The 26,035-nt window shown below is 46.1% G+C and overlaps 2 protein-coding genes across 12 annotated transcripts in view; one reads left to right on the forward strand and one right to left on the reverse strand.

Moving 5' to 3' along the window:
• Nucleotides 1-513, reverse strand: part of NPHP4 (nephrocystin 4) — a 42,143-nt gene extending 41,630 nt beyond the window's left edge. For all 4 annotated transcript variants that reach the window (XR_009152493.1, XM_058161343.1, XM_058161344.1 and 1 more), the window contains exon 1: nucleotides 464-513. The gene's annotated coding sequence lies outside the window, so the exon portion shown is untranslated. The remainder of the gene's footprint in view (nucleotides 1-463) is intronic.
• Nucleotides 514-819: 306 nt separating this feature from the next.
• KCNAB2 (potassium voltage-gated channel subfamily A regulatory beta subunit 2) overlaps nucleotides 820-26,035 on the forward strand; it is a 38,021-nt gene continuing 12,805 nt past the window's right edge. Inside the window, exons 1-4 of one of the 8 annotated variants that reach the window (XM_058161320.1) lie at nucleotides 820-991; nucleotides 12,397-12,504; nucleotides 13,190-13,231; nucleotides 25,898-25,941. In XM_058161320.1, coding sequence (XP_058017303.1) covers nucleotides 12,428-12,504; nucleotides 13,190-13,231; nucleotides 25,898-25,941 — 163 coding nt within the window. In that variant the 5' untranslated portion in view covers nucleotides 820-991; nucleotides 12,397-12,427. Of the gene's footprint in view, nucleotides 992-4,485; nucleotides 4,530-12,396; nucleotides 12,505-13,189; nucleotides 13,232-18,721; nucleotides 19,408-24,493; nucleotides 25,171-25,897; nucleotides 25,942-26,035 lie in introns of those variants that run through there. The other 7 variants (XM_058161321.1, XM_058161322.1, XM_058161323.1 and 4 more) reach the window with 7 other exon arrangements.

Raw genomic sequence — 26,035 nt, forward strand, 5'->3', positions numbered from 1 at the left:
TTTCACCCTTATGTCCCTAGGCAGCCCCTCCCCATAGCCTCACATGCTTAGAGGCCTTTCCTTTAAGCCATTTTTTTTGGGGGGGGCTTTTATGAGCAACCTAATTCCACCCCCCTCCAACCCAGCAACTCTAATTTTGGGGTCCTGGGAAGGGAGAAGAGAGAAAGCACTCTGCACATGCTCAGAGGCACCCTTGTCACCCTCTCTCTCAGCTCTGTGGGGGGGCTTCCTGGGAGGAAGTGGGGGGAGGGGAGGCAGGAAGGGGCGGTTCTAGAGCCACCTGGAACAATGGGGAGGGCGGGACGAAGGGGGCCCCCAACTCCCACCGGTCAATCAGCACTCTCTCTCAAAGGGGAGGGCGGAGCCGTCGGGAGCCAATCAGCGGCCGCCACTCCTTTCCGTCCTCCCCAATGGGGAGAACCGAAAGAGGGTTCCCCGATTCTCCTCCCGCCCCTCGCCTCACCTGCCTCTCCCGTGCTCCCCTATTCTTTCGGCCGGCGGCCGCCATCTTCCTTGGATGTACCAACTGCATCGTGGGGGAAGCGACGCCAAAACCCACACTTCCATTAAAGCCTCCCTGGCAAAACAGGCTCTTTGAGGCACCCTATACTCTCTTTTATATTATACGATCTTCCCTCTCCTCCCTTTACCGTTTGTATTCCTTCCCTCCCTCACGACACAGCTTTTATCTTCCTCTCCTCCCCCGAATTATGGCAAATGGTTCGATCCAGCAGGCGGACCGCCCTCTCGTTGTTGTAGCAAAGCGGTTGCCAGGGCGACGAAGAAAGGGGCGTGTCCCTATGCGGAACCGAAGCCCCGCGCGCGGGAAAGGAGGGGAAGACACGTGGTTGCGTTGCGCGGGCTTTCTGATCGTGTGAATGCGGATACTGGCTTTCTAGCGTGTCCAGATAGATGGATGCTGCCTTCTCTTTCGGGAAACCCGAGATGACAGCCACGGCTCACTTTTACTACAGTACAACGACCCTGCAAGGTAGGGCAATAGCGAGCTTGCAAACCTAAAATTGTGGCCTCGACAATGTTGGGTTAGCCCAATGGCCGTTTATGCTGTTGATCTTAGTTTAGCAGAATTCTAGACCTGTTTTTTGCAACTTAGCAATTTTTAAGGTCAACTCCCAGAAATCCACCCATCTTAAAAAGTGTCAGAGATTGAAAAAAATCAGGTAGTTCTCGACTTACGACCACAATTAAGCCCAAAATTGATGTTGCTAAGCGAGACAGTTGCTGAGTTTTGACCCGTTGTATGACTTTTCTTGCCATATTTACTAACGGAGGAGATCACATGACCCTGGGAAACTGCGACCATCATAAATGTGAACCAATTACATCCGAATGCAAATCATGTGACTAATAAGGATGATGCAATGGTCGTAAGTATGAAGAATGGTTATAAGTCACTCTTTTCAGTGCCGTTGTAGCTTCAAACAGTCACCAAACAAACTTGTAAGTCGAGAACTACCTGAATGGAAATCACACCACCAGCAATGGCGACCCCTAATTTAATCATTATTGGACTTGGCTAACAAGGACTACTAACCTCGATGTCTGTTTATCATCAGGGATCAAAGGTGGGTTGTTTTCATGGCTGGTAAAGAAAGCCAAGGTCCCCTCTGTATCTGTTACTGACCTTAGTAGCCTCTCCCCAATTCAGGACTTTATCAGTCCATCTTTAAGGCTCTTCCTAGGATTTAACTGTGGCTTACTGAACAAACTATGATGAACTGCACTCATAACAGCATCTATTAATCCAAACAAACCATCTTTACCAGGGTTTAGTTATTAATAATGTTCAACTAGGGTTATTTTCAGCCAAGTCCAGAAGCTTCTGTTTGAATTTTAGCAAAATTATGGCTGTGTAATGCTGGTATATTTTTGCACAACATGAAGATTCACACTGAATAATTTGAGACAAATTATTCTATTCGCTCACTAATCGGTGAGATGCAAATCCACCAGGCATCAAAGCCATGATTTGTTGCAACAGGGGTTACAGGTTAAGCCTGAAGTAGGCCTACAACTCAACCAGGATTGACAAAAAACCCCAGGGACTCAGGATCATACTTTGCCCCCATTCACACAACCCATGAATGGGGTCAAATTCTGCATCATTTTAGCAACACCCTAGAATTCCACAGGATGGCATCATGGCTTGTACCTGACACCTAGAGTTTAGGCACCAGTTTGTGGTCGCTTGAGTTATTGGCCAGTTTTACAAACTTGGGTAAATCCAGGCTTGCAAACGAAAGCCGTCGAGGATCATGTCCAGGACGCCATCATAACTTGTACCTCACATTTGGCATTTAAGACCAAGGGTCTCCAACCTTGGTCCCTTTAAGACTTGTGGACTTCAACTCCCAGAGTTCCTCAGCCAGCTTTGCTCTTTCAACTCGGGAGTTGAAGTCCACAAGTCTTAAAGGGACCAAGGTTGGAGACCCCTGATTTAGACACTGGTTTCTCGAAGATTGAGTCATAGGTCAGCTCTGCAAATTGGAGACAAAGTTTGCCTTCGCCAACAAAGCACAAAAGACTATGGCTTGCAGGTACAGGCAGTGGTGAGTTCTAACCGGTGTTACCACCGGTTCTGCAGAATTGCAGAACAGCTGAGGCATGGCAATCCGCTCTGCCACACCTTTCAACTGGGCTAAAAACGAAGGAATAAAGCAGGGCTGAAATCGAAATTTCTTTCCTACCAGTTCGGTGGGCGTGGCTTGGTGGGGGGATCGAAAGACAGAAAGTCACTAACTGCCCTGCTGGAGCAGGGTTGGAATAGATCAGGGGTCACCAACTGGTAGTCCGTGGACCACAGGTGGTCCGCAAGAAAATTATTTTCATTTTTTATATTGCACTTAATACTATTTATTTTTTTTAAAAAAATCATATTAGTGGTCCCCGGGATTTAAAATTATGAATTTAGCGGTCCCTGAGGTCCAAAAGGTTGGTGACCCCTGGACTAGATGACCTCCAGGGTCCCTTCCAGCCCTGGATTATCCTCTTAAGCTGCGTCTAGTGCCAGGTTTGTAGTCCTTCCTTCCTCTCCTTTTTCCTCCCTCCCTCTTTCTTTCTTTCTTTCTCTCTCTCTCTCTCTCTCTCTCTCTTTCTCTCTCTCTCTCAGACGAACCCCCCACCTCCCCAAACCCCCCCCCAAAAAAGCTTCAGCTTTTTTAACTTTTAAAAGTAAAAAAAAAAGGCTCTGACGATCGAGTGGCTCAGCTGGGCATGGGGTGGGCAGGGATTTTTGCTACCGGTTCTCTGAACCACCCGCTGCCATCGCTGCCGGATCAGCTGATCCGGTCCAAACCGGGAGCATTTCAACCCTGGAATAAAGGTAGGTATAGCGTAGGGGAGGACGGGAGGGCCCAGCTGATGGTCGGAGTGAACCGGTTAGCTCTGACATCAACATTTCTGCTACCGGCTCTCCCGAACTGGGGAGAACCAGTAGCGACCCACCACTGGCTACAGGACTCCAGCATGGCTTATACCTGACAATTGGAGTCTAAACCATGGTTTGTAGAGGATCGAGTCCTTGGCTGATTTTGCAAACTAGGACCAAAGCCAGCTTGCAAACAGAAGCCAGAATAGAATAGGAATAAGAATAAGAATAAGAAAAGAAAAGAAAAAAGAAAAGAAAAGAATTGAATTTGTTATTGGCCAAGTGTGATTGGACACACAAGGAATTTGTCTTTGGTGCATATGCTCTCAGTGTACATAAAATAAAAGATCATTAAGGTACAACACTTAATGATAGTCATAGGCTACAAATAAGCAATCAGGAAAAATCAATATAAATGGTAAGGATACAAGCAACAAAGTTACAGTCATACAGTTATAAGTGGAAAGAGATTGGTGAAGGGAACGATGAGAAGATTAATAGTAGTGCAGATTCAGTAAATAGTTTGACAGTGTTGAGGGAATTATTTGTTTAGCAGAGTGATGGCTTTCGGGAAGAAACTGTCCTTGTGTCTAGTTGTTCTGGTGTGCAGTGCTCTGTAGCGTCGTCGTTTTGAGGGTATCATGGTTTACAGCACCCCAAATGCCCATGAATTTGCCACCTAAATCCATGGTTTGTTGCGGATGGAGTCATTGGCCAGCTCTCACGCTAGGATCAAACCCAGCTTGCAAACCGAACCCATGAAAGATTGTGGCTTGCAGAACCCCAGATGGTTTACAGAACCCCATCCCGGCCTGTGCCCCGCCCCCTACGGTCTAAACCAAACCATGGCTTGTGTTTGGATTGAATTCTTGGGCGAAGGACAAGAAGCTCAGAAGGATGCTACGCACCTGGGTACCAGCCCCGGGCCAGGGATGCAGGAGACGGCGCCGATTGGCCGCGCCGCCCGCCGGTCACTAGGAGGCGCTCCCAAGGCTGGCCAATGGCGGCCGAGGGCTATTTGCATGCGGGCGATTGACAGCGCCGCCGGGCCAATGCGAGGCGCCGGCGGGCGGGCTCTCCTGGCACGAGGACGAAGATGGTGTGAACCCGGACAGCCGCTTCGTTCCTGCCGCCGCCGCAGGTAAGGGCTGGGGGGCCCGTGCATGGGAGGGGGCCTTCCTTGGGGGGTGCATCTCCCTCTGTGGGGGCTCTGGGCCTGCAATAGGCCTCCAGAAAATAAGGGGAAGCAAAGGGGAGTGGGTTGCAAAGGGGAGGCATTGCAGCAAGATTCAACCCTGGGAGGGGAGGCAGGAGGAGATGCTAAACACCCCTCCTCCCCCCTCCCCTTCACCTCTTTGCACAGGCTGCAAAGCCCCAGAAGTTGGGGTCCTCCCCCTCCCCCCCACGCCTGCTGCATTGCCCACTGCTACTGCAGCAGCTTGGTGCAAGATGCATAGATGCATGAATGCATTCAGGAAGCAGCTTCGCCCTCCCTTTTTTCTCTCTCCCCCTCCCCCCCCCCCCCGCTTGCAAAAGCAGGAACTGGGAGACCAGGGAAAGGGGGCTCACTGCAGAGAGGGGAAATCCCCCCCACCCACTAGGGAGGGTGTGGGGGGGAGCTCTGGGCTGGCCCGCCATCGATGGGGAGGGGGTGCAAAATTCAGGAAGGGAGGCCTTGCCCCCTTTACCCTCCTGCAGGTTAAAGATGGTGGGCGGGGAGACCCTCCCCATAAATGCACAGAGGGATAGTTCAAGGGGAGCCTGCAGATTTGACAGCTGCCGGTTGGTGACAGGAAATAGAGCAGCTACTGTTGGCCAATTCCCCCAATGCTGACTTTTATTGCAAGCGAGGCAGGTTGTGGTGGTTGCAGGCTGCAGGGAGGAGGGGAGGAAGGGGGACGGGTGTTGGTGGGGACTTCCAAGGCGGATATTGGTGCAAAATGGGGGGGGGAGGAAGTTGAGTGTGTGCCGCCTTCTCCTTCGGCTGGTTGTGCGGTTGTGTGTTTTGGCAATATCGGTGCGTCCTTCTGTCAAATAGGAAGAAGGAAGGCAGGAGATTTACGCTGGTGAGAAACGTGGGGGGGGCTTCTTCCTGCGCGATCGCACACTTGGGGGTGTGCACACGCGTGTGCAAGCGAGCCCAATGCCCTTTTCTCTCCCCCCCCCTCAATATTTGTCTCCCCCAGTGGGGAAAATGCAATGTTTTGATAGCTATAGCGCTTAGGCTTATATCCTCCTAACTCCAGCTGGGGCGCAGACACCCCCATATTTTGGGGGGCAGGGGGCAGGGCAGAAGATGGATGAGATGAGTGCAGTGGGGAATTTGGTCCCCCACCCCCACCGTTCCGGGGCTGATCTCATCTCTGGATGCCACTGCAAGTCATTCTTGGTTCAAGTCCAGCTGGGTTTTTTGCTGCATCCAAATCTTCACCAAATTTTATCCGTCCCACCCAAAATTTCTCCCCCTATAATCCTTTAACTGCCCCCCCTCCTTCTGTAAAATTAGTAATTTTGGGTCCCTGTCCCAGACAGCTTGCAATCTCCACCAGCATCCCCTTTGGAAGAAAACCCTTATAAAGGAATATGCCATTCGAAATTTATATAACGAGGGTTTTTAAAAAAATAATTGCAAATATTTTTCGTAAAAAAAGAAAAAAAAAGACAAATATCATTGGCACATATTCCCAGCAGAGCGATAACGGTCGCAATTAATAAATTTCTCTTTAAGGATCACTCTGCAGCCAATTAAAAGCCAGTTCCCACCGTTCCTCTATATCAAAATGGAATAATTAAAAAAAAAAATAGAATATCAGAGCTGTTTTTCCTCAATACCAGCGTTCCTCGACTTACGACCGTAGTGGAGTCCCAAATTTCCGTTGCCGAGTGTTGTTAAGTGAGTTTTGCCCCATTTTGCGACCTTTCTCTCCACGGTGGGTGCAGTGGTTCAGTTCATCACCCGGACGTTAAGTGAATCTGGCTGGTCAGAAGGTTGCAAAAGGGACGCTGCGGACGTCAAAAATACGAGTCAGTTGCCAAGCATCCGAATTTTGATCATGTAACCGGGAAGGGGGGGGCCTGCGACAGTCGTAAGTCTGTCCATAAGTCACTTTTTTCAGTGTTGTAACTTAAAACGGTCGCTAAATGAATCATTGTAAGTCAAGGAGCACCTGCATTGCTTCGCCTGGCCACCTAAAGCGAGTAATGGTGGCCTCCAGGAGATGACCAGCAAAAAGCCCACCTGTACAGGTAATCCTCTGATACACCTGTCCTCAAAATAGGGACTTACAACTCAAATTTGAAATTCTGACAGTTGGACTTTCCCTGTGGTCTCCTTTCCCCTGCGTTTTATTCACTTATCATTTATTAAATTTCTCTACTGTCCATCTCACCAATTCGGCAACTCGGGGTTAGTCCTTGGCTTACAACCATCCATTTAGCGACAGTTCAAAGTTACAACGGGACTTATGTGACTTAGGAATGTTTTTCACACTCAACGACCGTCGCAGCCTTTACATGGTCACTTCAGACCCTTGGCAACGGACTCATATTTAGGACAGTTGTCGCATCCCCGGGATCACGCGATCCCCAGCCGTGTGACTCACTTAAGAACTGCTGTGGTTCACTTAACAACCATGACAAGACACGTCATAAAATGGGGCAAAACTCACTTAACGGGTGGTCTTGCTTAGCTGCAGAAACTTTGGGATCGTAAGTCGAGGATTACCTGTCTCTTCATACACTTAATAACAACCTTGCCATCACTGCGTAAATAAAATTAACCATAATTTCTTTTCTTTTTTTTAATAGAAAAATGGTCTAGACTCAGCTGAATGTTGAATATTTTTAAAATTCCTTAATGCGGCCATTCCTGCCTTTTCCACCTGGTACCCAAATCTGCATTTCTAGGGGGTTTTCGAAGTCTGCTTTTTTTTCTTCTTTTTTCTCTGCAAAGTGTTAAAAATCATATAAATAGATTCGCTGATCACATCAAATTATTTTGCAGTCCTGACTCGGCTGCAGCTGCGACCCAAAAGCTGAATTGCAAATAATGCGGTTGTGAATGGGGTTTTTTCTGGGGTGGGGGGAAACAAGAAAGCAAAAATTAAGTGGTCCTCCGCTTACGACCGCAGTGGAGGCAGCAGATTTCTGTCGCGAAGCAAGAAAATTCTTTGATGAACGTTGCTCCGTTTTCTGACCTTTCTTGCCACGGTCGTTAAGTGAATCTCTGCAGCTAAGTGAGCAATACAGGATCCCCTTTTGCGACCTTCGGACGAGCGACGCCAGCAGGGAAGACAAATTCGCTTAATGACCGTGTGACTAGAGCTTCACTTAACAAGCGTAGCAAGAAAGGTTGGAAAACAGGGCAAAAGTTGCTTCGCTTAGCAATGGAAATTTGGTGCGGCGGTTGTAAGTCGAGGACTACCTGCATAGGAAGCACTAAAGAGACCCTCTTAGCATCTCTGTCTTTGCAAATGGTCATTGTTGTTCTCCCTAGACATCTGACCAGAACTCTGAAGCGGTCAGCAGGGTGTGGCCAGAGAGGAGGGGGTTTCGAGGGCCTGAGGAGGGTCAGGTTGCCACCAGGTTGTGAAACACGCTCCGGGGAGTTCACCGGCTCTTGTTTTTCCGTGACATCCAGCATCACTCTATCTGGTTGACCTCCGAGACCGCCTGTTCACCTGGGCCAGGTTTCTCCGGCTGAGGCTTTTAGCCTGATGAAATGGAAGCCGCGGGGTTTGAACATCCTCGGGTGTAAGGCGGCGCCTGGGAAACGTAGCGCTCAAGAAGCAGAATGGAAAACCTGGTTTTGTGTTGAAGATTCAATACCGAATATTAAGCAGGGGTCAGGAAGGGGCTTACGTTACGAGGAATAAGAGGATAACGGGGCGGAGGTCTTCTAGTTCAGCCCCCTGCTCCAGCAGGAGACCCCGTACATAGTTACTTAGTCCTCTGCTTATGACAGCCAGCTTAGCGGATGTTCGGAGTTACGTTGGACCCTGGAAAAAATAAATCCCAACCTGGTTTTGAAGTTCTGATGTCCACCCCGCTACCCTGTTAGAGATTTTGGGTGCTCACCGATGTAAACATTTGCTCACGCTTATGACCATCAATAGCATCCCCACACGGTCCATGATCAAAATTCAGGCGCTTGGCAACTGGCATGATATGATATGATATGATATGATATGATATGATATGATATGATATTTGCAGCATCCCAGGGTCACACGACCCCCATGTGTAAGGAAGGAAGGAAGGAAAATGAGAGGAGAGAGGAAGGAAGGAGTGTTATTGTGTTAGGGAAAGAAAGAAAAGGGAGAGATGGAGGGAGGGAAGGAGGGAAGGAAATAGAAGAGGAAGAAGGGAGAGAGAAAGGGAGGAAAGGAGAGAAAATGGGAAGGAAGGAAGGATCAAAAAGGGAAGGAAGGACAGAAAAGAACAAATGAAAGAAAGAAAGAAAAGGAAGGACAAAAGAACGAATGAATGAAAGAAAGAAAGGACAGGAATGAATGAAAGAAAGGAAAAGAAAGAAGAGAAGGAAAAGAAATGAAAGGGGGGAAGGAAAGGACAGGAAAGAGGGAGAGAAAGAAAAGAAAGAGAAAGAAAGATTTGTGCAAATATAGATCTGGGCATAAAACATACTTTTAAAATATTTCTCTTTCCGATCATATGTGTAAGTCCTCTTTTTCAAATTCTTTTTGTGTTTTCCTTTCGCTTAAACTTCCTTCACTTTTCTCTTGTTTCATAGAAAGTTGGGTTTTTTTTATTTAAAAAAAAAAACCAAGAGCAGAACTGCCCGTTGGCCCTTGCAACATCTGCCTTGCAAAAGGGAAGCTCATCCAACTTTCGGGTGACAAAAAGAGGATTTTGAGAAACCGCTCGGTTAGGTGTCCCCTGCGGGTGTCGGATGTTGCTGCGGCAACGTTTGGGTGTGTGTTTGCAAGTGTGCGATGCTTGGGTGGATGGGTGGCCCGCCTCAGCGGCTGGGGAAGCGGTTGTCCGGCTTTGCAAGGCCCGAGCGTGGTGGTGGCCAAATTTGGGGAGGGGAGCTGGAGGGGGTGATCTTACAAGGCTTATTCTGGTTTTTATTTTCTATTATTAGCTATTTAAAACATCTGTGAAAAAAATCTGTTCAATGCAAAGTTTTTCTTTCTTGTTCTAAGTTTATCCTGGGGAGGGGAGGGAGAGAAGGAAGGAAGGAAGGAAGGAAGGAAGGAAGGAAGGAAGGAAGGAAGGAAGGGAAAAGTAGGGGAGGAAGAAAGGAGAAATTGGGAAGGGAGGGAAGAAGGAAGAAAGAGGATAGAGGGAGGAAGAACGGAGGGAGGAAAGGAAAAAGAAAAGGAAGGAAGCAAGGAGGAAGAGGGGAAGGAAGGAAAGTAACGGGAGGGAAGGAAGAGGAGGGAAGGAAAGGAAAAATGGTAGGAAGGGAAAAATAGGGGAGGGAGGGAAGAAGGAAGGAAAGAAGGGGAGAGAGGGAGGAAGAAGGTAGGAAGGAAAGAAGGAAAAATAAAAAGGAGGAAGGAAGGTAATGGGAAGAAAGGGGAAGGAAGAAGGAAGAAAAGAAGGAAAAATGGGAGGGGAGGGAAGAAGGAAGGAAAAATAGAAGGAAGGGAAGGAAGGAATGAAAGAGAGGAAGGAAGGAATAGGAGGAAGGAGGAAGGAAAGAAGGAAAAATAAAAGGAGGAAGGAAGGAAGGAAGGAAGATGAAGAAAGGGAGGGAAGGGAGGAAGAAGGGAGGAAGGAAAGAAGGAAAAATAAAAGGAGGAAGGAAGGAAGGTAATGGGAAGAAAGGGGAAGGAAGAAGGAAGAAAAGAAGGAAAAATGGGAGGGGAGGGAAGAAGGAAGGAAAAATAGAAGGAACGAAAGAGAGAGGGAAGGAAGGGAATAGGAGGGAAGGGAGGAAGAAGGGAGGAAGGAAAGAAGGAAAAATAAAAGGAGGAAGGAAGGAAGGAAAGGGAGAGGGGGAAGAAGGAAGGTAATGGGAGGGGAAAAGGAAGGGAGGGCGGGGGGGGGGGGAAGAGGGAGCCCCCCACTTCCCACATCAAACTCCCTGTTTGTAGCCAGAGGGTGAGTCACTGAAAGCTGAATTTTTCTCTGGCAAGCGAAGTCAGAGCTCATCCAACAGACGGATCCGATGGCAGCTGCCAGAATCCTTTCTACTTTCCCCTCTTTTCTTTTCTTTTTTTCTTTCTTTTTCCTGCCAAGGATCTTCCCCCCACCCCTTAATGTCACCTTGAAGCCTCCCCCTTTTCTTCAGGGCGGGGTGGGGGGGGCCAGGATCTTCTCCTAGCCCAAATCCTCCTCCTCCTCCTCCTCCTCCTGTGACCAGGCGGCCTTTTTCTAGCTCTTGTTTTCCTCCTGGCCTGGCTCACATCTCATTTTACAGCCACTGCGAAAAGTTTCGGGCTCGGCAAAGTTGGCGGGAGAAGAGGGTCTTTCGGGAACATTCAGGGAGCCCCCGACTTACGGCCACAACGGAGGCCAACATTTCTGTTGCTAAGCAAGACAGTTAAGTGAGGTTTGCCCCATGTTGCCTTTCTTGTTAGTTGTGAGTCTGTCTCTGTCTGTCTTATCTACAGAATCTATCTTCTCTCTCTCTCTCTCTCCCTCCCTCCCTCTTCCTACAGAATCAATATCTATCTGTCTATCTATCTATCTATCTTATTTTTCTATAATTATCAATCATCTATCAATAATGTCTCTATATTTATCTATCTTATCTATCTATAATTATCAATCATCAATCACATCCCCATCTTATCTATCTATTTACATCTATATTATCTATATAATTATCAGTCATCAATCATGTCTATATTTATCTTATCTATCTAATCTATCTTATCTCTATCTTCTCTCCCCCCATCGACAAAATCTATCTATCTATCTATCTATCTATCTATCTATCTATCTATCTATCCATCACCCATATATATATTTCTCCATTCTCTCCATCCATCTACTTTATTCATCCGTGCATTTACCCATCCATCCACCTTTTTCTCCATTCTGTTCATCTATCTGTCTTATTTCTCCATCCATCTCTCCATCCAATCATCCATTCTGTCTCCCGGTCTTTCTATGTTATTCATCTATCCATCCATTCTGTCTTATTTTTCTATCTATCCATCCATTAAGAATTTGGGGGCAGAATTTTTTTAATAGCAGATTTGCAATTTTGAACTGGAGTGGCGACTAAGAGGTCTGCAGCGCCCTCTTGTGGACAGCAGCGGTCATGATGGCTTGGAAGCAGTTCTGGGTGGCAAGTCCTGGTTTAGTAGCCCATCGTTTAACGTTTTATTTTCCTTTCCTTCTTTTTTCTTCCCTTTTTCTTCGTTTTCTTCCTTTTTCTGTTTTTGCTGCCAGTTTTGCTGAGTAAGCAGATTGATCAGGAATGGAGAAGATTTTATCCAGAACAGAATCTTGAGTTTTGTTGACTTTTTCTCCAGTTATAGCTGAAGAAATATCAATAATTTTTTTTAAAAAATCCAGGATTTGTAAAAGCTGAACAAGTGTACAGAACCAGGAAGAAAAACAAAAACGTATAAAATGAAAGGCTTTTGCCATCCTTCAAAAGACAGGGCAAAACAGAAAGCAAAATGCTTAAAATGTCTTTAAAAGAACAAAATAAAAAGATTAAACTCATGGTTTATCTTTCTTTCTTTCCTTCCTTCCTTCTTTTTCTTTTCCTTTCTTTCTTTCTTTCCTCCCTCCCTCCCTCCCTTCTTTTTCTTTCTTTCCTTCCTTCCTTCCTTCCTTCCTTCCTTCCTTTTTTTCTTTCCTCCCTCCCTCCCTCCCTTCTTTTTCTTTCTTTCTTTCCTTCCTTCCTTCCTTTCTTTCTTTCTTTCCTCCTTCTCTTCTTCCTTCCTTCTCTTTCTTCCTTCCTTCCTTCTTTTTCTTTCTTTCCTCCCTTCCTCCCTTTTTTCTTTCTTTCCTTCCTTCCTTCCTTTCTTCTTTTTCTTTCTTTCTTTCTGTTTCTTTTCTTTCTGCAATGGGTGCTAACAAAGATTCAGCTGGATCCTGGAGGAGCTTGCCTCCATGTACCCCGAATCCACCACGGACTCTCCGGCCAGATTCTCAAACCGACACACTGGATCCCCAGGTATGATTTACAGGTGAGTGTCAGCATCGGCTAGCCGTGCGTGTCGGTTGCAACTCCGGTCCCGTCCAAGCGTGTTCCTGCGTTTGTCCCCTGCTGGTGCTTCAGCGACCAGAAGGAACCAGCTGAGTGACCCTCTGGGGTGCAAACTCAGAAACATGGGTAGTCCTTGACTTACGACCGCAATCAGGACAAAAATTCCCACTGCTAAGAAAGACGGTTGGTAAGCGAGACAGTTGTTAAGAAGACTTGTGTCCCATGTTATGACCTATTTTGCCACTATTAGTGAACGACTGCCGTTGTTAAATTAGTAACACGGTTTTTAAATGAATCTAGCTTCCCAGATCATAAGGCTGTCACTGCCAGAAATATGCAATTCCCGCCTGCTCCACTTGAGGGTGCTGTTGACCTAACCCTCTTGATCCAAGACAGTGCAACCAACCATAGAGTCTTGGATTGGGAGGCCAGAGAGGCTAGGGAAGACGGCTTGCTGACCCAACCCTCTTGACCCAAGACCATGCAAACAACCATAGAGTCTTGCATTGAGAGGCCAGAGTGTCTGGAAAGACAGTAAGCGGTTCGTCCAATGTATTTGCACCATTCCTTGCCTTTTTTTTTTTCCCCTTTTCAAAATCTGTGATTTGTGGAATCTTTCTTCTTTCTTCCTTTCTTTCTTTCTTTTCCCCTTTTGCTTTCCAAAGTGCTCGTTATGGAAGTCCGAAAAGACAGCTCCAGTTTTACAGGTAATTTTGTCCTTTTTTCTTTTTTCTTTTTAAATCCTTTTGGTGTTCTCTGAGCTTCCAATTGGCGATTCTGCAAAATAATAATAATAATAATAATCAGGGGTTCTCACAAGAGGCTGGACTCTTATGAACTCCCAAATTGTGCATGTCTCCTCTTTGGAAAATGAGATTTTCTAACTTTTACTCTTATTGATGGCTGGTAGAGCTCTTGCAAGGAACGAGAAATGAAAATTATTTTGGTTGGAAGGTATTGTTGGCACAAAGGCATGGTAGGTTTTTTTCAATTCCAGGTTGCCGTCATCATCCTAAAAGTCGTTTTTACAGGTGGTCCTTGACTTACAACCAAAACCGGGACCGAGAAGCTCCGTCACTAAACGAGGCGGTTGTTCATTGACTCGCACCCCATTTCACAACCATCTTTGCTGAGGTGGTTAAGGAAATCTGGCTTCTCCACCGGGAGGTCACTTTTATGAAGCATTTATTAAGTGAGCTTGCTCCATTTTACAACCTTTCTTGGCACCATTGGTAAGCGAATCACTGCAGTTGTTCAATGAGTCAGACGGTTTCCGGCTTCCCCCTTTACTTTTGCCGGTCAGACGGTCGCAAAAGGGAATCGCGTGACCCCGGGAACTCTGCAACCGTCATAAGTACATGCCAGTTGCCAAGTTTCCAAATTTTGGATCGCGTGACCAGGAGGGGAACGCTGCAACAGGGTAGTTAGTGTGAACAATGTCCAGAAGTCATTCTTTTCAGACCTCTTGTGCCTTCGAACGGTCGCTAAACGAACAGTTGTAAGTCCAGGACTATCTATGAAATAAATTAAAAAAACCCAGATTTCATCTTGCAGGAGGCTCAGCAGCGGATTTCCACCGTCGAGTTCCCACATTCGGCAAAGTGCGGTAAACTTTTTGAAAGGTGCCAGGAGATACATCAGCAGAAGTTCTGCCAACTTGCAGAGCTTCTGGGCACCTTCCCTGGTGTCCATCAACGCTGATGGGTTGGCAAAAGCCGGGATAATTAGCTTTTCTCCCCAGAGCGAAGCCGGGAAACGATCCAGCATGTGTGAATCGGGGGGGGGAAATGCATTAAGAGAAGAACGGGGGCGGGAAAACAGAAATGCCTGTCATATTTTCAGCCTTCATCTCTGCGTTGGCAGGGAGGTAAAATGGGTAGAGGCGAAGAACTGACCTGGATACATCTCAGCTCATCAAGCCGTGGCGATGGTTTCATGGTCTTCGGAATGTGTCTCCTTATGAAGAAGCCCACGGTTGCTTCGTGCCTGGAGGGTTTGGATAGCTAGTATCTTCTGTGGTCTTGCTTGGCAAACTTGGCTCGTTGGGGACAGGGACATGGAGGAGGTGAATGGTGAGGTTGAATCTTGGCTTGTTGGAAGGAGGGACGTGGAGGAGGTAAATTGTGAGTTGGATGTTAGCTTGTTGGCAGGAGACACACCTCACCTACCATCCGTTTCCACCCTTAACGGGATTTATGTTGGAAAGCTGGGCTCCTGTCTGCAGAGTTTCCGCGATCACGGAAACGCGAATCAAAATCCTTGTTCCCGTCTCATGAAAGCAGCCGTCTCCATGTCTTATGAAAGCAGCCACATCCACAGCTCATGGAAGCGGCCTCTGCCCAGGATTTTCCAGCTTCACCTCCAAATTACAACCCGAACTGGTGCCAAGGCGGTGGAGAACCCAACAGATCCTGTGGAATCCCCCCCGTCCTCTGCTAACCGTGGGAATCTCAGGGACGCGTCTCTCCTGCCATCTGTTGACATCCTGAACTGGATTCATTTGAAGCTTCGAATCAGGGGCTCCTGCCTGACCCGGATTTTCCTTGTTCATCTCATCCATCATCCTTTCTCATTGTCCCCAGCGTGGCCGTCCACGGGGGCCGGAGAGCCACCTCCATCTGTCCGGCCCTCCCGACAGCGACGAATCCCCGCTAATAAAAAGTGCACGATCCATCGATCGATTCTGCACCTCCCATAAATCAGATTCTCCTGCCAGAAGCTTTTTAGAGCGAGAGCGACGCGCCGTTGAATAATTTAGCTCGGATCATCATAACCGACTTAATGGATTTCCTGCTAAATTCTCTTTTGAGGCTCTCGTGGGGGTAGTGGGGGGGGGGAGTTATTGGAGATTGCTTCTGACAACCCAAAGTGGATTTTTCCTCCTCCCCCCCACCTCTTTTGCAAAGAAAGCCACGCCTGTGCGCTGTTTTTCCACCCGTCTGTGAGAAAATATATATATATATATATATATACACACATATATCTAATAACTGAGAAGTTATCTTTTAATGAGCAGGCTTGCCAGACAGCAGGTGAGTGCGGACCTCCGGATAAGACAGACGCCAAAGGGGGGATCGCTGGTTTAGTTTTAGGGGAGTCGCCGAGCCCCCCAACATCCTTCATTTGCAGATATTTCAATGGCTGGCTTAGAGAGTAGTTTAAAAAGCTTAATTGTCTGTTTTTCTTGCTTTTGGGGCGAGATTTTGTCTGCTTTGTTAGGAAGGAAGGAAGTTTTAAGACGGTGTCTCCATCCCGTACAGGAATTGGATTTTAGCAGCCACAGTTGCAAATCTTAGCCGTGGTTTATGGCACAGAACGGGGCTGCCCCTGTCTCTTAAGTAAACCAAGTTTATTTAGATTTTTTAAATTTTATTTTCTATTCCTTTCCACCCTAAAAGAAACTCAGGATCCCAAATTTGGTGGGGCGGCTGTAGGATTGGCAAGTTCTCCACATCAAGCACACATCATCAGTGTGTTTGCATCGTCCATCAGAACTGAGTTTCTCCTTATTTTTTTTTTTTTTTGGGGGGGGGGGAGAAAGATAGATGGGGGTGTTTCCTGGAAAAACCCACCCCACTTCCTTCTCTCCTGAAATAGGATCGCCTCTTTATTGCATCCAGCGGGATTTTAGGGGTTGCGGGAGAGCAGTGGATCCGTGTGCAAAATTGTGCGTGTCTTGATATCTTTATTTATTTCTCCTTTTTTTAAAAAAAATAGCCCAAGATTCGTTTATCTTCACATTTTAGGGGCTGCTTATCTTTTATGATTTGGCTGGAGTGAAAAGGCCCATAGCCACACCTTGCAAACTTCTGAGAGCTGTAGGTTGAACAATCAAACACCGGAAAAAATTGGATTTTAAAACCTCAGTTTTTGGCTTAAACCTTGCCTGGATAAGGGCTGCTCCTTCCTCCTCCTTATTCTCCTCCTCCTCATTATTATTATTATTTAATCTTCATTTCGATTCATAGTCTGGGACTGGTAAAAACTTTTAACAGTACAGTTCCTAACCCAGGACCTAAGATCTGTTAAGGTAATTAACATTATTATAACTATTATTATTATTATTATTATTATTATTATTATTATTATTATTATTATTATTATTATTATTTCAGCTTGTTTTCTTAAAGGAAAGGCCTTATACAGGCTCAAAAATGAGAACTGGGTATTATGCAAACCCGCTTAGCGGAAAATTCCTCTCCAAATTTTAAAATGTCAGTCCTTTGCCTCTTGCAAAGATCCTTTGGGTTTCCTTAATTTTCAGAACGGGGCAGGATAAGAGTTTTAGCTGCCACGGCTTCTGTGATATTCTGCAAAACAAGATTGCAAACCAGATTCTCACAACCAAGGTTTTAATTTTAATCCAGAGTCTCCGCCCAACCCAAGCGCACAATTTCTTTTTAACAAAATGCACAAAAGTGAACCCACTTTGCGTTCATACATGGAATTGAAAATTAATCCTTAGTTGGCTGAGTTCTTAATATTGGGAATTAATCAATTGGAATGCATTCCATTAATTAATAGAATTAAATCATGTTTGCCATCTGCCAGGGGAAAGACAGCATCTAATCTCATGGTGGACCCCTTGGCAGCTGTAATCGGTCCAGGGAATGAAGAGAAATGTACAAACTATGTGGTCTGCAGACCTTAAGCTCCCTGCAACTTCAGTTTCCTTGAGATTGTTTTCATTTAAAAACAAAAATAAATAAACATCTTCAACCTATTTGTGTTCTGCCACTGGTTTCAGCGGCCAAAATGTGATTTTTGAATGAAGGGATTGCTTTGTTTTGTAGGAAGCAGAGAAAAATAGATGTTTGAGTACACTTGCATAATACTTACCCTTCCCAAAAAGATATTTTACCCTGACTTGCTCAGTGGAGGAAATATTTTGGCTCCGAAAATGTTAGAGAGCCATGGCATCTCTTATCAATAGATCCTACCCCATTGCAGGCTGCATTAAAAACAGGAAGGGGTGTGTGTTAAAAATTAAAATTCATCCAGGTTTTATCTGGTCAAATTTAAGTAGTTAAGTACTTAAGGTATAGGATTAAAATGCAATTCTTGAAGAGATATCGTCCTTAGCCGCCTGGAAGTTTAAGAAACTTTGAAAAAAATAACATTCGAGGTTTTGAATTCCCAAATCTGGACATTTGGACGGATAGAAACTGGATCCTCCTTTTAAAGCCATTTGGAGTGATCTCTAAAAGCCCTTAATTGGATAAATGGCCTAGCTATTAATATAAGGAACACTTATTTTCTCTTGCAAGCTAATGTATTTGAAAATGCAACTTGCAATTCAATATACAACGGTGATATAATTTAATGGTCATAGGTCACTTTTTTCCATGCCGTATTAACTTCGAATGGTCACTAAACAGACTGTTGTTAGTACAGGAATGCCTGTATCCTATCGCTGTGTTCTTTGCAAACATTTTTGCTATCCAGGCCATATTCTAAACAAATAAATAGCCTGATCTCTATTTTTTTAATTCCGCCTTCGGAATTGCAGTGAGATGCGCGAAGGTTATTCAAACGATTTTTTTTTTCATGTTTTCACCCCGTTTTTCTCCTTTTTAGTGGATTTGGTTCCTCTTTTCTTTCCTTTCTCTTTTTCTTGCCATTCTTTCTCGTGAGTGATGGATTGAATGCACCACGGCAGCGTCCTAGGGATTTGAGACAGTGAATTTAAGGGGCAAACTTTTTAAAACTTATTTGATTTCTTTTGGATGGCTCGATGAAAATTAGCCAGTTGGTGGGATAATTTGGAATTCGGGAACCAGGGGTGAAATCCAACAGGTTCTGACAGGTTCTGGAGAACCGGTAGCGGAAATTTTGAGTAGTTTGGAGAACCTGTAAATGCCACCTCTGGCTGGCCCCAGAGTGGGGTGGGAATGGAGATTTTACAGTATCCTTCCCTTTCCATGCCCACCAAGCCACACCCACAGAACCAGTAGGGGAAAAAATTGGATTTCACCACTGCTCGGGACCCTTCGCACCCAAATAGCATCCCTTGGTGAAAAAGGTTGCAAGCTACTCCATCCTTAAAAAAAACAAAAACCAGAGAGAGTTGCACAGAATTCTGGGAGTTGAAGTCCACCCATCTTCCCAGGTGCTAAATTTGGAAGAAAAAAAAAAAAAGAGTTTAGAGAACCTTGCAGGCAATCCTCGACTTACAACCACAATCGAGGCCAACATTTCCGTTGCTAAGCGAGACGGCTGTTCAGCCGGTTTTGCCTCGTTTTACAACTTTTCTTAACACCCGTTGTTAAATGAATCGCTTAAGTCGTTAAGTGGGTTACATGGTGCTTAAGCGAATCCGGCCTCCCTGTTGACTTTGCTGGTGAGAAGGTCGCGAAAGGGGATCACGTGACCCCAGGGCACTTCAACTGTCACGAGTACATGCCAGTTGCCAAGCATTCAGATTTTGATCACGTGACCATGGGGATTCGGTAACGGCCGTTAAGTGTGAAAAATGGCCCTAAGTCACTTTTTTTCAGTGCCGTTGTAACTTTGAACCAACTGTCATAAAACGAGGCTTGCAATCTTGGTCACCAACCAGGAGCGCGTGCGAGACAGGTGGGATTGCGATGCGGCTCGCGCGATCCCAAGGCAACCCCCCCTTCTCCTTCACGGATCCCGCGTAGATCCCCCAATCGGGCAGCATCATGCTGTCGATGACGTACAGCGGGAGCCTGCGGAGCGTGGCCAGCCGGTCCCACTCCGAGTGGGGCCTCCACCAGCTGCACCAAAACGACACCGTCGAGCTGCAAAAACTTAGGGAGGTCCGGGTGGCGGCCCAGACCCGAATCCGGGAAGAGTTCCTCCGGATGCACGGCCTCTCCCTGGACGAGTGCACGGCGCAGACGACCGGCATGAAATATCGGTAAGCAAAGCGGCGTTTTCCCACGGGCGGCTGTTTGCCTTTGCAGACCTCATCCTTTGATATGCGGATTGGGTCTGGTTTAACTTATTGGAGGAAGTTTGCTCAATTTTAGCCGATTAACTTAGTTTCGGGTCAATTATCTAGTGGAGGCGCTGATTCTGAGACATGGTGGATCCTGTTAATGTTTTAAGGGAAGATGGAAACTGTATATAAAGAATAAAATATATTTGGATATAAAATTTCTTCACACATCCTTTTCTCATTCCGGTTCTAATTCCGCATCTTTTGCAACCGAGCAAATTTTTTTAATTTTGTTCCGTTTGTGTCATGAAAAGACCGGCTTTTGATGTTGCTTTCGGAGGAGAGAGATTTGAAGGACATTCTCAAATTGTCTTCTTGCATTTGAGTGGGGGGGGGTCGTGTGAGACGACGACTGAGAAGCGAGTGTGCAAACTTCCCATAGAAACCGCCGTTCAATTTTCTGCGGCTTTTTCTGGCTGCGCATCCTTCAAGGCAATCCCAAAACACCGTTTGCGTGGTAACAGGCGCTGTGGTCAGCTGACAGCGTTGCCAGGCGTCGGAAAGAAAGGGAACTAAACGGAAGGAAGGAAGAGAGAGAAAGAAAGAAAAAGAAACCAAAAGAAAGAGAAATACTGATAAAAGAAATTAAAATGGAATTCTCACGCATTCTAGGTGCATCATAAGATAGCGCTATTTTACATTGGTGGAGAAATGGGGGGAAAAGACAGTTTTCAAACAGCTGGAAAAGTTACAAGCAGACATTCTCAAGAGTTTGTACCAACCATTACGATGGATGGAGAGATCGATGGATGGATAGAGATAGATAATAGATAGAAGATGGATGAATGAATGGAGAGATAGAGATAGATAATAGAATAGAATAGAATAGAATAGAATAGAATAGAATAGAATAGAATAGAATAGAATAGAATAGAATAGAATAGAATTTTATTGGCCAAGTGTGATTGGACACGCAAGGAATTTGTCTTGGTGCAGATGTTCTCAGTGTACATAAAAGAAAAGATACCTTCATCAAGATACAACATTTACAACACAATTGATGGTCAATATATCAATATAAATCATAAGGATTGCCAGCAACAAGTTATAGTCATACAGTCCTAAGTGGAAAGAGATTGGTGATGGGAACTATGAAACGATTAATAGTAGTGCAGATTCAGTAAATAGTCTGACAGTGTTGAGGGAATTATTTGTTTAGCAGAGTGATGGCCTTCGGGAAAAAACTGTTCTTGTGTCTAGTTGTTCTGGTGTGCAGTGCTCTATAGCGTCGTTTTGAGAGTAGGAGTTGAAACAGTTTATGTCCAGGATGCGAGTGATCTGCAAATATTTTCACTCATATTCATTCATGGATGAATGAATGAGAGATAGAGATAGATAATAGAAGATGGATGGATGGAAAGGTAGAGATAAATAATAGATAGAAGATGGAGAAATGGATGGAGAGATAGAGATAGATAATAGATAGAAGATGGATGGATGGAGAGATAGAGGTAGATAATAGAAAACGGATAGGTGGAAATAATAGAAAATGGTTGGATGAAGAGAAGAGACAGATTTATTTCTGATAAATTGTATTTGTGTAGTTTGTTCACTTGCCACCGGGTGGCACTGTCTGAAACGGAGAAAATCCGTGCTGTTTTCTTACAACATTTTCGATAAATAATTCTTGGCGCAGGAAGTCCTCGGTTTAGCGATCAGAATTCCCAGGAGGTCCTTAAGCGAGTCACGGCTGATGTTGCAACCTTTTTCTTACAACGGTGGTGGTTGTAACAAAACTTCAGGAAAACGATGTGCTTTTTTTTAAAAAAAAAGAATGAATTGTTTGAATCTATACAGAAAGAGATTTGCACCCGTGAGCTTTTACGCAGGTCCCTCCCCCTCCCATAGGGTGGGTGTGGGGCGCATTTTCCTTTCTTTTTCCTATCATCCTTTTCCTTTTTAAACTTTGTGAGCAGAAGGGGGGGGGAAACCAATCGGAGCAGATTACGGCTACAAGGCTATTTATTCAACTCCCAACGGCTCTCGTTTCATCTGTGGGTTTTTCTGCTCCTTAAAATCCCCAGAATTCGATTCGTTTGCAACTGCAACAGAAACTTTTAATTTTGTGCAAAATTAGAGCCTCAACTTTCTGTTCCCTGTTCTGCGTTCTATTTTGTACTCTTCTTCTACGTTCTGTTCTATATTTGGGGATATTCTATATTCCGCACTCTATTCTCCGTTCTATTTTCTACTCTATTCTACTGTCTTCTATCCCGTATTGTATCATTTTATTTTATTTTATTTCCATCCGAGAAACTTGGTTTCTCTGTTCCTATCCCTCCTGCTTCTCTTCTTCCCAAACTCCCAGCCCAAAACCAAGGCTGCCAAATTGTCCATTTTTTTTCCTTGGGGGGGTGGGAAAAAAAAAGGATTTCCAAAGCTTATTTTTCGGACACCACCTCCAGATGGCCCAGTAGGGGACATTTCTAAGTTCTCTCTCTCACACATACACACACCGACAGAGACACAACCGCACACACACATACAAAATCCCTATTTGCAAGAGGCATCATCCGGGAGCCAAAATCCCCCGCCGGGCTCCTGGCTTGACTCGGAGGGCAGAATCGGGCAGCGCGTCATAAATATTGCATTTCCTTCCCCCGACCTGCCATGAATATTGCAGATGTCCTCTGTTTGTAACTCCGGGTGCATGGCAGGACGTTTAGAAAAGTGTTGGATTACAGCCTTTCTAATAAGGGCTGATATATTATTCATCCTTTGCAAATAAATAAAGAAATAAAACAGAGAAGGGCCTTAGCAGGGAGCAAAGGAAGCCTCCGCCAGCCGCTGTGAGAAATTCAAAAATAAAATTGGGCAAAACGTCACTAAGAGCAGAGGTTTCGTTTTCTGGGTTTAGAGAGGATTGTTTTGGGGTAGGGGAAGAAGGATGGGGGTGCCTCCCATGCGATCTGCCTGTTGCAAATTATGGGGAAGAAAAATCATAGAACAAGAGAGTCGGAAGGGACCATGGAGGTCTTCTAGTCCTACCCCCCTGCCCAGGCAAGAGTCCCTACAAACAAGAAACTACCCAGTCTCCTGCTCAGTGCAGGAGATCTTATACCATCCCGATCAAATGGCTGTCCAGTCTTTTCTTGAAAATCTCCAGTGATGGAGGGAAGCTTATCTCTCCCTCCCTCTCTCTCTCCCTTGATCACTTATTCATCTACCCATCCATCCATTCCTCTGTCCGTCCGTCCGTCCGTCCATACATACATATACATATACATATACATATATACTGTATATCCTATCTATCCATCGTATCTATCTATCTCCTATCCATCCATCGGTATCTCTTTATCTATATCTCTCTTTATCTATCTATCCATCCATCCATCCATCCCTATATGTATTTTATCTATCTATCCTGTTCATCCATCCATCGGTATCTATCTATCTACCTACCTACTACCTACCTATCTCGTTATCTATCTATCCTATCCATCCATCATATCTATCTATCCTATCCTATCCATCCATTGTATCATCGATTCTATCTATCCATCCATCCATCAGTATCTATCTATGTCTATATCTCTATATCTATCCATCCATCTTTAAATTTAATAAAATATCTATCCTACCTACCTGCCTATCTATCTATCTATCTATCTATCTATCTATCTATCTATCTATCTATCTCAGAAGAACATAGTTGGAAGGGACCTCAGAGGTCATCTAGTCCTACCCCCTGCTCAATCAGGAGACCCTCAACCATTTCAGAGAAGTGGCTGTCCGGTTTCTCCTTGAAAACCTCCAATGATGGAGCATTCGCAACTTCTGGAGCTGTTTGCTTATTAAGCTCTGATCTGATCTGGATTTTTTATTTTTATTTTTATTTATTTTTTGTGACGGGGGAGGGGTGCTTCTCAAATGAATTTTTCAAAACTCTTTAAGGGGAGCAAAGGGGTGGGGGTGTTTAAAATTTTGGAATCCGATTGTGGTCATAAGTCAAGGACTTCCTGTATTTCTCTTCTCTCCCCCCCCCCCCAAATTCTCAAATCCTTTTTTTTGGAAGAGGAAAACTCTGCTTTGCAAAACCTTCTGCACAGCTGCAGCCCTGGGGGCAAAACAGAGCAGCTACCTTCCTTGGAAGCTGGTTAATTGTGTGCTGATTTGCAGGTGGGGGGTGTATATGAGGGGTGGGTGGGTGTGTTGGGGTGGGTGGGTGGGTGTGATGCACAGAACGTGATGCACACCGTTCTGCAACCATCTACCATTTATTGGCTATCTATCCAGTCTATTCTTCAAAACCTCCAATAATAGAGCATTCACAACTTCTGAAGGGAAAGAAAAAGGAGAATGAAGAGGAACTAGAGGAGGGGAAGAAGAGGGGGAGATGAAGAAGAAAGGAGGAGGAAGACAACAGAAGAAAGAAGAGGAAGGGGAGAAAAGGGGAGAAAGAGGAGGAGAGGAGGGGAAGAAGAGAAGGAGAAAGGAGGAGACGAAGAGGAAAGGAGGAAGATGTGAAGGAAGAAGAGGAAGGGGAAGAAAAGGGTGAGAGAGGAGGAGGAGATGAAGAAGAACTAGAGGAAGGGAAAAAGGAGGAGGAGAGAAGGGGAAGAAGAGAAGGAGGAAGAGGAGGAGGAAGAGACGAGGAAAGAAGAAGAAAAGGAAGAGTGAGTAAGGGGAAGAAAAGGGTGAGAAAGAGGAGGAGGAGATGAAGAAGGAGAGGAGGGGAAAAGGAGAGGTGGGGAAGAAGAGGAAAGGAGGAAGACGAGAAGGAAGAAGAGGAGAGAAAGAGGAGATGAAGAAGGAGAGGAGTGGAGGAAGAAGAAGAGGAGGAGGAAGAAGAGGAAGGGGAGAGAAAGGAGGAGGAGGAGACGAGGAAAGGAGGAAGACAAGAAGAGGAAGGGGAAGAAAAGGGTGAGAGAGAGGAGGAGAGGAGGGGAAGAAGAGAAGGAGAAAGCGGGGGAGAAGGAGGAGACGAAGAGGAAGAAGAGAAAGAAGAGTGAAGGAAGACAAGAGGAGGAGAAAACACCGGAGGGGGGAGCCCAGAGGCCGCCGCCATCTCTTGACCGGCAGTTTTGCTTCCTCCATGGGGGGTGGGGAGGAGCAGCGGGAAGAGGAAAGAGCCCAGGTGTGTGTGTGTGTGTGCTTGTGTGTGCGTGCACGAGCCTTGCCGTCTCTTCTGGGCGCCGCAAAGGAAGAGCGGGAGCAGCCGTGTGTGGCAGAGGACTTCGGACTTGGACAAGCCTCCCTTCGCCAGCTGCCTCTCAAGCTGGACGGATCCAGCAAGCCGCCATTCGCACCAGCATCCTGAAACCGGGGGGGGGGAGGGGGCCCTCTCGGTGCCACCCTGTGCCCCTTTCTCTGGAGTTGCCCCCTCCCACCCCCAGCCGGGAATAAAGGACTCGGGGCGATGGCTCCGGGAGGGTCCCCCCTTTGACCGGACGAAGCTCCCGCTGTTCGTCCCATCCGGGAAGGAATTTTCTGCCCTTCCGTATCTGAAAAGGGAGCCCGCTCGGTGGCCGGCATGCAAGTCTCTTTCGCCTGCTCGGAACACAACGTCAAGAGCCGGACTACCGAGGAGCGACTCAGCCGGCAAAATGCAGGGAGCCCCGGAGCCCGGGGCCGCTTCCGGGCCGTGGCTATGGTGGCCCAAACCCTCGGCCAGATGTCCACGCAGAGCGTGTCCCCCGGCAGCCACGCGGCTACGAAACAGACAGGCATGAAATACAGGTAGGAGGTGCTTCTCCCTGCGATCCTGGTCCTCGACGTACGGCCAAAGTTGGGAGCCCCAAGTTTCTGTTGTTAAGCGAGACAGCTGTTAAATGGGTCTTGCTCCATTTTGCAACATTTCTTGCCACCGTTGTTGAGTGAATCGCCGCGGTTGTTAAGTGAATCTGGCCTCCCCCGTTGACTTTGCCTGAAGAGGCGATTGTACGACCACCGGGACGCTGCAAACGTCATAAATACGAGTCCGTTGCCAAGGGTCTGAATTTTGATCACGTGATCACGGTCATAAGTGTGAGGAAAAAGGGCCGAAAGTCACTTCTTTCAGTGTCCTTTTAACGTTGAACGCTCTCTAAGCGAACTTGTGTCGAGGACGACCTGTACATGCCAAATGTCCGAATTTTGCTCACACGGGGATGTCGTGATGGTCGTAATTGCAAGGAACGGTCATAAGTGTGAGGTGTGGTGATAAGCCAGTGCTGTTGTAACTTGGAATGGTCCTTCAATGAAGCGTGAATTGACCTGTATGGTGTTTTTCTCTCGATTTTATCACTAAACACCCGAGTGCTCTCCTAGCCATGTGCATGCTTTGTGGGTGTGTGTTTGTGTGTGGGTGTGTCTTTGTGTATTTTTTGTGCAGGTCGGAGTTGCAAAGACAACCGCTCCTCGCAAGCCAGCATCAAAGGACAGCAAACAAACCTCCTTTTTCACGTTTTGTGTGTGTGTTTTTCAGAAACCTCGGGAAATCTGGATTGCGAGTTTCCTGCCTCGGTTTAGGTGAGTGAACGTTCCCGCGTTGGGCTCTGGGTGCGAGGGAGTTTTTGCGGGTCTGTAAAGAATACAACTTAGGCACAAAATTTGAATTCTCCAC

The sequence above is a fragment of the Ahaetulla prasina genome, chromosome 18 (assembly GCF_028640845.1).
Source record: "Ahaetulla prasina isolate Xishuangbanna chromosome 18, ASM2864084v1, whole genome shotgun sequence".
NCBI lineage: Eukaryota > Metazoa > Chordata > Lepidosauria > Squamata > Colubridae > Ahaetulla > Ahaetulla prasina.